We start from the raw sequence: 11747 nt of genomic DNA, 5'->3' as shown, positions 1-11747 counted from the left end.
AGGTATTTATGTAGCAGCTAACAACATTTCTCAGGAATTCAATAATTTTCAGAATTCTCTATTGACTTTTCTTACAGTAATTACAGAGTGATTAATAGAAACAGAGTGATTAATAGAAATAGAATAAGAGAAAATGGTTGAATTGAAAGTGTGGCTTCATAATTGTTATTAACAGTGATGAAACCAAACACCAGTAAGTACATCTGACACCGTTTTTTCCAAAATTGATCAGCTCTCCAAATCTGACACAAAATTTAATTAAAAAAACGAATAAAGACAAATGAGCCTCAAGTGGCTTATGGACATAATTTTTATTTAAGTATGGGCTTTTAGCTTGGTTCACCCTAGAGTACAACCTTTCAGTTAGGTTAATCGAGAGTTCAGGGCTACAGGGCCATCACAATGTTGCTGGTGTTGGTACAACTTCATCAGAAGGTATGAGAATGACCCGCAGGAAGAACAATCCACGAAGAGAACACAATGAAAACATCCACTGTTTTACAAATCACTCTTGTTACCACAGACACAAAATGGCAGTCACTGTTAGTAAATCAGCCACAGAACACTTGAAAAAAATCTTTAGACAAGGAGCTGGGAACTTTGTGGGAGATAGGGTTTTCATCCACAATTTTTAAGTAGAAAATATTTCAAGGTCAAGCATTTTTCTTATCCACAAAACAACGCTAAACCAACATACATTTTAAGGAGTATATTAAAGGAGATACAATATCTTTACAACTATCTTCTTGAGTAGGTATTTCAATGAATTTTCTGAAGAATATAAGTAGCCTGAAATTCAGCAGCAAAATATTGCAACAAAACAAGTAAATACAGTGTCAATGTGTTATACTGTAGAAGATAATACATAAAACAAACAATGATAATTTAATCATATAAAACATGATACATAGCTGAAATACAGTCCACTTAAATAGCTTTGTGACCAAGAATGTTAAATTCTGTACTAAATGCCATTTTAAACATAAAATCTCTTAAATTTTTGTGCTTAAACTTTTTTCTTTCTGTTAAACTATTTCTTATTTTCAATACTGCCACTGTAACTGATATTACAACAGATCACAATTTTCACGGACACAGCAACATGAAGACATTTACTTATGAGAAAATAAGTCACTTGTCATTAGTTCACAGTGTGGGGAAGTGGTGTGCACTCGGTCTTGAGAAGGGCTTTCCGTTAATCACCGAGTCCTTCACAGAATTTTCCTGATATCAGATGCAGTGCGAGATTTTAAAAGAATGGGAAAGCAACACGTCACATGTTGGAAGGAAAATAAACTTTTTGATTCTTCATGGGTATCGTCTAAGTGACCTTCGTCTTCTGTTGTAGAAGTGCCTGAGCCCGTGTTGTCGTGAAAAATTCATCATGTAATTTTGTTTGCGAGTGCTGTTTAACATCAGAAAGGATAGAGGCAGGGAGGGAAAGGAAAAAGAGCATGTAAGTCCCATCACTGAAAGCGCAATGTAGTCTATGTTCTACGTTAGCCTGACACTTATTTGAAAATGCTCATGGTTAATAGGTCATGCTGACATTACTCCCCCAAGACAGAATAACTAAAGGTTGACGCCTGTATTCACTGTCTTTGGCCTTGAAGAAAGCCCCTTCTGTTCACTAGTGAGCTCCAAACCGGAAAATATGGTAAATTCTCTTGATTCACAGTGAAAGTGGAATGAAACTGTTCTGGCTTTTGAATTTTATTCTTGGACTTTTTTCTGAAACTGTCTACTTGGGTGGATTTCATTAGAGAGGAAGTGTATGCTGTACCCACTACCTTATTTAAACACATCTTTAACAAGTAGGAAACAGAATTTGATTCCTTTAGTGAACATTCTCATTTAAAGCTTAAAAAGCAAAAACAAACAAAGGAAAAACAAAGTTGTCAGCTGAATCAGCTTGAACTTCTTATTTGATTAGACTCAGGGGCAAAAGAAAGCAAATTTTTCTCAGGAAGTTGGATTTCATGGTCTTCTGCAAACAATAGGCATCTGGGCTCTATAAACATGGTCTTATGGAAAAGAAAGACACTTGACTGGAAAAAAGATCATAAATACCAAGAAGGTGTAATTAAATGTGTAATTGTGTAGGGGTCATATATTTCCTCCACGTATGTACGTACACATATGCATACATACATATTATACGTGAAGCTGCTAAAAGTACGGAAGATGGATTTTGGGAGTCGGTAAGAAATTGCGCAATATTGGTAGAGACAGCGGTTAAAAGTTTTGGAATGGAAAATATGCTTTAAAAAGGATCGTTATCTATAACACACTAAAAAGAACCACACTTCTTTCACATGCTGACCTGAGTGACAACATATCTATAGGTGGCATCAAAATGTGGCTTTAAAAATTTTTTTTAATGTTTATTTATTTTTGAGAGACAGACAGAGTGGGAGCAGGGGAGGGGCAGACAGAGAGGGAGACACAGAATCCAAAGCAGACTCCAGGCTCTGAGCTGTCTGTCAGCACAGAGTCCGATGCGGGGCTTGAACCCAGAACTGTGAGATCATGACCTGCTCCGGAGTCTGACGCTTAACTGACTGAGCTACCCAGGCACCCCCCAAAATGTGGTTTTTAAATGTGAGCCTATCGATATTTTCCAGATTTACCGAGTCTCTTAAAAACTGTGTGGACACCAAGTTTTTTCCTCCTTCATTTCAGGGAAACATAAAATGTATCTGGAGTGGGATAATGTCATGTGTGATCTGATTCCACCATGAAGGTCAACATGACATGAACTTGAATTAGGGTAAAGAGAAGGGAAGGGGCAATTTTGCACTCAGTGGCATGTTTTGGGTTATTAATGATCACTATACCAGGGTGTAAAATGATACTTTTTTACCTAGTATATTATACTAGATATTACAATTAAGTAATATCATATTAACATTTGTAACATACCGAAACCTTTAAAATGATGATTTTATAGTTGTTTGATCATTAGAAAATATTTATAATAAAATGTCTCAAAGGAAAATACATAAAGTCAGTATCATCAGATATGTTTAATCAAAAAGCAATAATACCTGTGCTGAAAACCTGATAAAAAAATAGACATCACATTGATATACACATTTTGTATTGAGGTGCTAATAACTTTCTACTCTGGGTTTCTGTATTATCAAACTGCTAGACACTATAGAATGGAAGCTAGAATACACTCTGAAGCCACTGTAGAGAAAAACACACACAAAAAGAGGTTTATCTTCAGTAACTTTACCACCCTTCCTTTCTCCCCTGATGTGACAGTGTTACATATATCAACTAAGTTGACCAGTTTCAATGTCATGGTTGAAGGATGAAGTGAATTTATTATTACATATTATTATGTTTTTTAATAATTTTATAATAAATATTATTAACTTTATTATTTATTATCTGCTATAAGTACTAATTGCTACCTATGTAAAGTCCAGTTACAAAAAGAGGACAACGAGTTAATGTCTTGAACTAGTCAAGTGTCAGGAGAAAAAATCCTGTCGCCTCTTTAGTCACAAAATACCAGGACTGTCACTGGTCATCTTCTTCCCAGCACAGTAGGTCATCTTGTGGCCTTTCCCTGGGTATCATGGTGGCCTGCTAACCTAGTCTTCTCACTCTCTCCCTTTATGGAAAAACACCACTGAAAAGAAACCACGAGATCCTGAGAAAGTATCATTGATACATTGTGCCTATCTTTCCACATACATACAGCGTGTTTTGCACACCAGACTCTGTAAACTTTCCCTCAAATGCTGACTCTACCTTGGAACAAGCCATTCGCAATCCTCTTGTCTATGGAGCCACATCTAAGCCAACCTAGCCCGATACTTCAAGTTCTCTGCAGGTTTAATCTTACTCTGTTGTTTAAGTCCTTTCTTCCACTACGTTCCCATACAGACTGCTCTAGTCAGAGCCACCCTGAACCTCTTCCATCTGCCTCACTGACCAATCCCCTACATCAATGGGAAAGATAGAGCCTTGGCATTTCTACATTTTTTCCAAGTATCACATTTTATTTATTGCTCCCTGAAGGGATGTCCCCCCTACTTTGGACCCTCATCGTGCTCATTTTCTGCTTTGAATGGAGATTAACTGTGTTCTGTCAGTGTCGTGGCTTGCCCCCCATTCCCTCCCACCCCCACACCACAGCACTGAGACTCCTGCCTCACCCGTGGGTGGTCAAGGCATGTTTGTTAAACTTTTGGTGACTTACTGATTGGATTCCTGTTGTAAATCATTACTCTTTAACTATAAAGAATAACTGCAAAGTTAAAGCAATGAAAATTATTCTGTTGTAAACATGTTTAAAGATACAAGGTACTCAAAGATAATTTAAAATAGTTAAGATATTTTACATAGGAAAAGAAAACTCAGAACACTCAAGATATTTAGTTATCTCAATGCAATCTAGATTGACATGAAAGTGACCTCAATATATGGGAACAAAGGAACATTAAAGTTTTAATGAAAGTTGAGGTGTACGTTTAATGGCTTTAAAGCAACTTTTCTATATAACAGGGTAGGGGTAGAGAGACAGAGTGGGGGAGGGGCAGAGAGAGAGAGAGGGGTGGGGAGAGACAGAATCCCAAGCAGGCTTCAGTGCAGAGCCTGACGTGGGGCTTGACTTCACCAACCTGAGATCATGACCTGAGGTGAAATCAAGAGTCGGATGCTTAACCTACTGAGCCACCCAGGCACCCCCTATTTTTGTTTCTGATATATGTAGATATATAGCTATAGATAACCTTATTACCAAAATAATTACTGGTGTGATGGAATTTTAAAGATTTATTTTTCCACTGCAATTACAGGGGAAAGTAATTTAAAAAATTTTTAAGTACAATGAAAGCAGGTAATATTCATCCCAAGGCATATCAACTAGGCTACTTGGCATATTGATTTGCTGTGGCTGTGCATAGAACTTGGTCCAATTTTAAATTCTCCTTTGTAAGTCACTGAAAGAAGGGAGACTGAATGTCAGTGGCATGTTGGAAACGCTAACTTAAATTTCCACTATCGCCAAGTGACTTTAGAGACTTAGATGGAAATATAAGACCCTTCTCTGTTTCTGCATAGGAAATATGGATCTTGCAAGAACTTTCAAGAAAGACTCTATGCTATTTTGAACTGTTACTCTTCACTGGAGCTGCTATGTTAGGTCATCAATTATTATGAAAAAAAATTTCAATTGATTTTTAACAGATTTTCCAACAGAAATGGGGAAGATAGAGCCTTGGCAGAAGTAATTTGAGATCCTAGAAATGTAGGCTTTTTTACTGATCAGTCATTTATTTATTCATTATCAAAACATATGATACAATAATTAACACCTTATACGAATGCAAAAGTAAGAATCCAGGGGACTGTCACATCTTTTAGAGAAATACTGGTGAGTAGAAGATGAGATGCCGCTGTTCAAACTAATCAATGAAACTCCCCTGAGTAGAGGATGCCGGACATTTTATTTTCAACACCCTGCATTTTAAGGAAGGCTACATATAGATAAGTGTAGGCTCAGATATCTCACAAATGTTGAAAATTTCGTATTTATTTTCTCTGCTAAGAGGGAAGAAGAAGAATATCTAATAATGTGTACCTCAGGGAGTTGTAAGGATTAAGTGAAAACCCCTAGCATAACATGCAGATGATTAATAAATGATAAAACCATTTTAACTTCTTTCGTAAGTTTTAAAATATCACCACTGGAGGACAAATGTAACTACATATTAAAGAAGGCAAATCTTACCTAAGGATAGGATCTAGAACTCACAAATATTAAGAATAGGTCCACTACTTTCTGCCAATTCACTTATTTTTTAAAAATATTTTTTAATGTTTATTAATTTATTTTGAGAGAGAGAGGGAGTGGGAGCAGGGGAGGGGCAGAGAGAGAGAGGGAGAGAGAGAATCCCAAGCAAGTCTCACACTGCTAGCGCGGAGCCCGTCGTGGGGCTCAAACTCGTGAACCATGAGATCATGACCTGAGCTCAAACCAGGAGTCAGACACTCAATTGACTGAACCACCCAGGCACCCCTGCCAATTCACTTATTAATTTAAAACAGAATTAAAAAGTCAAGGTACCCGCACGCATCTCCAGCACAACAGATCTTTTGAGAGACATTACATTTAATCAGAACCCCTAGGTCTTTGACACTCATCTCTAGTTTTTAATTTCTCTAATACAGTCTCAGGCACAGAGTGAAATTTGTTACTCAATAAAGCAATGCTGATTAGCACTCTTGTCTATGCTGTTGTGCCCAATATTGCACACACACTAAAGAACTACCACAATTTTGCTGAACTCTGACTTTATATGATCTAGGTTCCAAATGTCCCAGTATATCCCAATATCATACATAACTTTGTTTTCACAGATCTTTTTTTAATTGCAAAGGTCTTCGACAAGACTTTTGTTAATGTAGGTAACACTGATGAGACTATTAGGCGACAATTACCCAGAGTTAGTAAGAGGACTTACCTTACTCTAGTGGAAAACCAATGACAGCAAATAATGAAATATAACACAAGTTAAAAAATGCCTTTCAATGCATGCAGCACTGTGATTAGTCATAAAAGTCTGATCAGGTTTAGATGCAATATAGGATTTTTCATCTCTTTTGAAAATAAAAATTAAAGAAGTTATTTCTTATTCTCCTACACCTGATATATACATATATTTAACTTTTTAATGTAATGCAACATGCAATATTTGCTCATAACCATATGTCAAGGTACATGTAGCTTAGTACTACATTTGGCATAAATGTTGTGTATAAAGTATAAATAGGAAAGTAGTAGTTAATAACTAACCTTAATTTATTGTGTTTTTTTTTCAGTTATTTACATTTTAGAAAATACTTATTCCTGAATATATTAAGGAATGGGCTTTAAAAAATACAGAAGTCCTCTACATCAGATAACACAGTCAAATTAGTAAAGGATAAATATGCTTTGCAACAAATGTACTATGCTCATCTCCAAAAATCATTTGTGCCAAAAATGTGATAGTATTTTGATAATGGATAGCATGAGGGGATGGGTCATGATGGTACTCATATTATTGAAATCTGATAAATGCGTTTAAGACCATAGTTAGCAACATATTGGTTTTCATTCCCAGTAAATGCGGTAATTATTCACTCTTTAGTAAGTCAATTCACAAAGGCTCTTTACCGAGCCATTTGCTTTCAAGGTACACATGCAAAAATTGGCCCACTTCATTATACACATGACAGGTTGTGACTTAGACACGTACACAAAAAAATGTGATGTGTGAATGAGATGCGGAGTTGGGTGAGGGAGATTCTTAGGATAAAAGGATGAGTGCCCAACAAAAACGATTAAGACCAAGATTTCTCTTTTATCCTAAGAAGAACCCCACCAGCATGGATCTTGTGAGGGGTCTGCCCAAGGGTGTTCACAAACATTTACTGCAAAATGAACGTTCTCTACTAGCAAGTGAATTCAGAGACATTAGGTTTCTGACATGGTTGTCAGTGACTGTGTTCTGCTATATTGCTCAGACTTTACAGAATAAGGCCTTTTGGTAAGCTAGTGAGGCTGGGAAAAAGTCATCTGTCAATTTAGTACATCTGTTTTATGCCAGAATAGCAGTGGCCAATTCTCACGAAGAGCTTTTCATGGGCAGGTTTTACTGAAAAACATCACCAGAATGAAAAGATTTCACTCTCAAACAAGCATAAAGCATAAGTGACTTTGCTTGTTAAGTGCTAAATGGTGCTTTTACTCTTTTATGATGTGGGGCTTGTCATTCTGTACATCTATATTTATGAAACGCAAATCCTTCCACATGGAGTATTTTAGAATTAACCCATTAGGTTAAACATTTGTTATGTATGTTGTCAATTTAGGATGCATTCCTAAACCTTGAAATATTTTCAAAAGTGCTGAATTTGTTCTCATCAAACTCATTTATGTACCTTTGTAGCTAATATGGGCAGTACTGAGGTTATTTTCAAGATACCATGCGTGACTGGAATTTTTCTTTCTAGGGATTTTTAGCATGTGTCCTTAGTGCACATGCACAGAAGCAAAACTATGGTAATAAAGTTAGATTAAGGCCAGTGTTCACTCAGAAAAGAAAATACGTTCTAAAAATGTAATGGTTTTCCAACCATTAGTTGCAAAAACATATTAGCAGCCATATTTGGAGTCATCAGTTAAGTAGGGCTTGTATCTCTTTAGATTTGCACCCCAGTCTACTCTCTCTTCCACACTTGAGGAGTTAGCAATGCTAGTTTATATCACTAAATGTTATCATATAAAAGTATAGTGAATTCGAGGATATTTTGAATTAATAGGGATTTATGGGAGTATTCTACCTCCCTATTTCTTTTTTTTAAAATTTTTTAAATGTTTTATTATCCAAATTTTGAGAGAGAGAGGGAAAAAGAGCATGAGCGGGGGAGTTGCAGACAGAGAGGGAGACACAGAATCCAAAGCAGGCTCCAGGCTCTGGGCTGTCAGCACAGTGCCCGACACAGGGCTCGAACCCATGAACCGTGAGATCATGACCCGAGCTGAAGTCGGACACTTAACCGACTGAGCCACCCAGGCGCCCCTCTACCTCTCTATTTCTAAGTATATATCTGCTGTAGCAAAATTATAATTAGTAATATTTGTGAATCATGAAGCAAATCTTGGCTAGCTTCTTGGTGCTTCATTTGGTTGAAAGACCCTTTGGAGACCCTTTGGAGAATTATCGTGTTTTATTTTTCTGAATTCTCTGGAACTTTATTTTTTATTTTAAACTCATCAAATGAATGACTTAGAGTGATTATTTTGTAGAGCTATCAAGGGCATATTAGTTAGTGAATGCCTTAAAACCTTTGACTCTTCTGAAAAGAAGTGCTATGGAAGGGGACAGTGGTATAGAAATGTTAAATCCTAACACAAAAGCAAAATATCAAAAAGATGGTTCTGAAAATATAATTTCTGTTTCTTTCTCCAAAAAAAAGAAAGGAAAGAAAGCAAAGTATATCCTTTATTTTTAACAAAATTTTGAAATGTCATTAAAGAGCTAGCATTTCCTTTTAAAATTATCTGTGTGATATAAAAAAAATAAAATTATTTGGTGATATGTGTGAATTATAATTTTTAAATCATTCACTGAAAGAAGATACCGAATGAAGTCCAAATCATGCAACACTGTGCATATATGGAAATGCTCTTTACTCATTCAAAATGTTTTAGTGTCTGGAAAGTCTGCAAGAATAATGCAGAGTAAGAGCAGAAAGGTGCCTGGTAAGTGATAAATTCTTCAGAGGACTAAAATTCTGGAGATGGAATAAAAGTGAAGTCATTACACATAGATTCTTTCTCCAGAAAAATGATCGATATGATAGATTTCCTATAATCCAAACTTGATTCTTGTAGTAACAGCATGATGCCGGTGGCTGCTTATAAAAATTAACACCAACACCAGGTATTCAAGAGGGTCCCTTGGGAGCTATGTGGTGAGGCTTCCTGCTGATGCTCTGAGAGACTCTGAGGAAGCAGGTCAACAGGGAAGGAAGGACAGAGTTTGCTTCAAAGTTGCAAAGGGGCTGTTTCCCACCACAGGAGTATATTTGCACAGCTGACCCCACCTGCTCTTCAATTTTGTTCAAGGGAGGGTATTGTGGTGATGATATGTCTCGGAAATCCAAAACTGATAACTGAAATTGTTTGGTTGGGTGGCAGGAGAAGAAATCTCTAATCTACTCACACACATGACATGTTAAGGATTGTCATGTCTACCCCAAGGGCAGTATTCGTTGCTTTCTTTTGAGGACTGTCAAGTTTTTAAGTTTCCATCGGAGTTGATAATGCTTTGTCAGGCACACGAAGCCCTATTAATGTAAACCGTCTTGGCAAGAGACTTGAAAGATACAAAGTGTTTATTGACTCTAAATTGGATTCTCAACCAGTTTATTAGAATCACTCCGGGTGCCTTTTAAAAAGACTGATGCTCAGGTCCCACTGCAGATCAATTTCAATCAAACCATCTGGAGGGATGCTTCTTCCAAAAGCTCCTGAGTGATTCTGATGTTCAATCAGATTGAGAAGCGCTGCTCTGAAAGGAGAGTATTTAGGGCAGAAAGGCTCTAGGATTGGTTCTTGGTCTATTTGGACATCTCTCTCTGGCCTTACCATATATATGTGTTCATTTTAGAGCCCAGGTTTTGTTCTATTCTCCTGGAATACTGTAGTCTGAGGAAATCAATATCTAAGTAAAACATCAGCCTCATATATAGATCCAGATGAATATGGACTGTGATTTTAAACTTCGACTTTGTCTTGTGGAGGCAGAGCCCAGCAAGTTGTCCAAAGCAGCAGAGCGCACAGTGGGGACTTGTGTAGGGACTGGGTTGCTCTTGGATTTGGGGGTTGATATGGATGCCATGCAAGCAGGTGCCTCAGTGAAAACTAAGACGAGGGCTAAGTCAAGACTGAAAAATTCAGCTCATGGCTATGATTGAAAGAAAACAGATCTGGTAGTTTTCCTACCAATTAATCATTTACGTTTGCTTTCAAAATGACTGAAATCAGCCAAAGGGCTGATTTCATTTTTGATCTGGTAAACAGAATGAACATTTGAACCTATCTACCGAGAAGATTCGCCTCTCCTTGCCAACCACTTGGAGCCATCAGTCCGAACACGTCGAGACATAAGCTTTCCCGTTCCAGTTCTACAGGAACTAGATCGTTAGAGAAAAATCAATCATCTCTCTGCACAACAGTCAACCCGGCTAAGGGGACAGCGGCACCAGCTTTATTCTATGGGAGAAGCCACAGGGGGACACCCTCAGCTATTCTATGGAAGAAGCCACAGGTGGACACCCTCAGCTATTCTATGGGAGAAGCCACAGGGGGACACCCTCAGCTTGCAAGGGGCTGGGATGGGGCGGGAGGAATCTGAAACCACAAATGCCTTGCTCTAATCGCAACGACGTCACTAAACTGAAGGCCACCTCAGGCATCGGTGGCTCGGACAGGTGTTTGTAACTGGGCACGTCATCCAGAAACACTCTGCACACTGACCAATACAGAGCCCTTCCCTTCTGAGGGATGTCATGCCATTTTATAAGGCAACCTAGATGTGGCAAAGACACTGTTTCCCATTTACCCTGAGGTTTTTGTTTCATCCCATTTAACGAATGTTGTCAAATGCACACATAAATCTTTTGCTCACTGAAGTTGTCTAAGTTACATTAAACTGCATTTGGGACTTGGCTATTTCAGGTTGACCTAAGCTACAGATTGCAGTTGCTGAAGAGTGTAGGCCAAAGTCTTGTGGGGGCTTCTCATTAGGAGCGGTTGTTACTGAATTAAGGAGCATGCCACATCAAAGGAATTTCAAACCTTCCTGAAAGGGACATGGGATGCTACGCATCAGATACTCACAGGACGACCTCCACATGGTCCAAAGCCCACTGATCATGACCTGTTCCATTGTGGCGCGGTTGCCACCAGCGCAATAAAACTCCTTTCATCCGGGCCTCCCTGGGTCACAGAAGGACAAAGAGGTTAAATGATAGAAAACAAAACTTCCTTGGTATGTGACTTGCAGACTTCAAACAGAATAGGCTAGCCTAAATCAACAAAAATTAGGATATGGAATTCAGATTTGCTTAGGTCCTAGGATTTGGCTCCTCAAGGACTTGTAATTCTGTTACAACTCCCTCCCTGCTTCCCCGTGCCCCACTGGTACCTGGAAAAGCACTGTTTTCGGCCAACAAAC

General features: G+C 38.0%; 1 protein-coding gene across 2 annotated transcripts in view; it reads right to left on the bottom strand.

Moving 5' to 3' along the window:
• Positions 1–298: 298 nt before the first annotated feature.
• Positions 299–11747, bottom strand: part of RELN (reelin) — a 524894-nt gene continuing 513445 nt past the window's right edge. The window contains exons 63-66 of one of the 2 annotated variants that reach the window (XM_049641337.1): positions 11411–11509; positions 10615–10704; positions 6483–6488; positions 299–1405 (exon numbers count right to left, since the gene is read on the bottom strand). In XM_049641337.1, coding sequence (XP_049497294.1) covers positions 1309–1405; positions 6483–6488; positions 10615–10704; positions 11411–11509 — 292 coding nt within the window. In that variant the 3' untranslated portion in view covers positions 299–1308. The remainder of the gene's footprint in view (positions 1406–6482; positions 6489–10614; positions 10705–11410; positions 11510–11747) is intronic. The other variant, XM_049641338.1, reaches the window with a different exon arrangement.

This window comes from Panthera uncia, chromosome A2, assembly GCF_023721935.1.
Source record: "Panthera uncia isolate 11264 chromosome A2, Puncia_PCG_1.0, whole genome shotgun sequence".
Lineage (NCBI taxonomy): Eukaryota > Metazoa > Chordata > Mammalia > Carnivora > Felidae > Panthera > Panthera uncia.
Note: the sequence above shows the minus strand (reverse complement) of the source record. Positions and strands in the feature narration are given on the sequence as shown.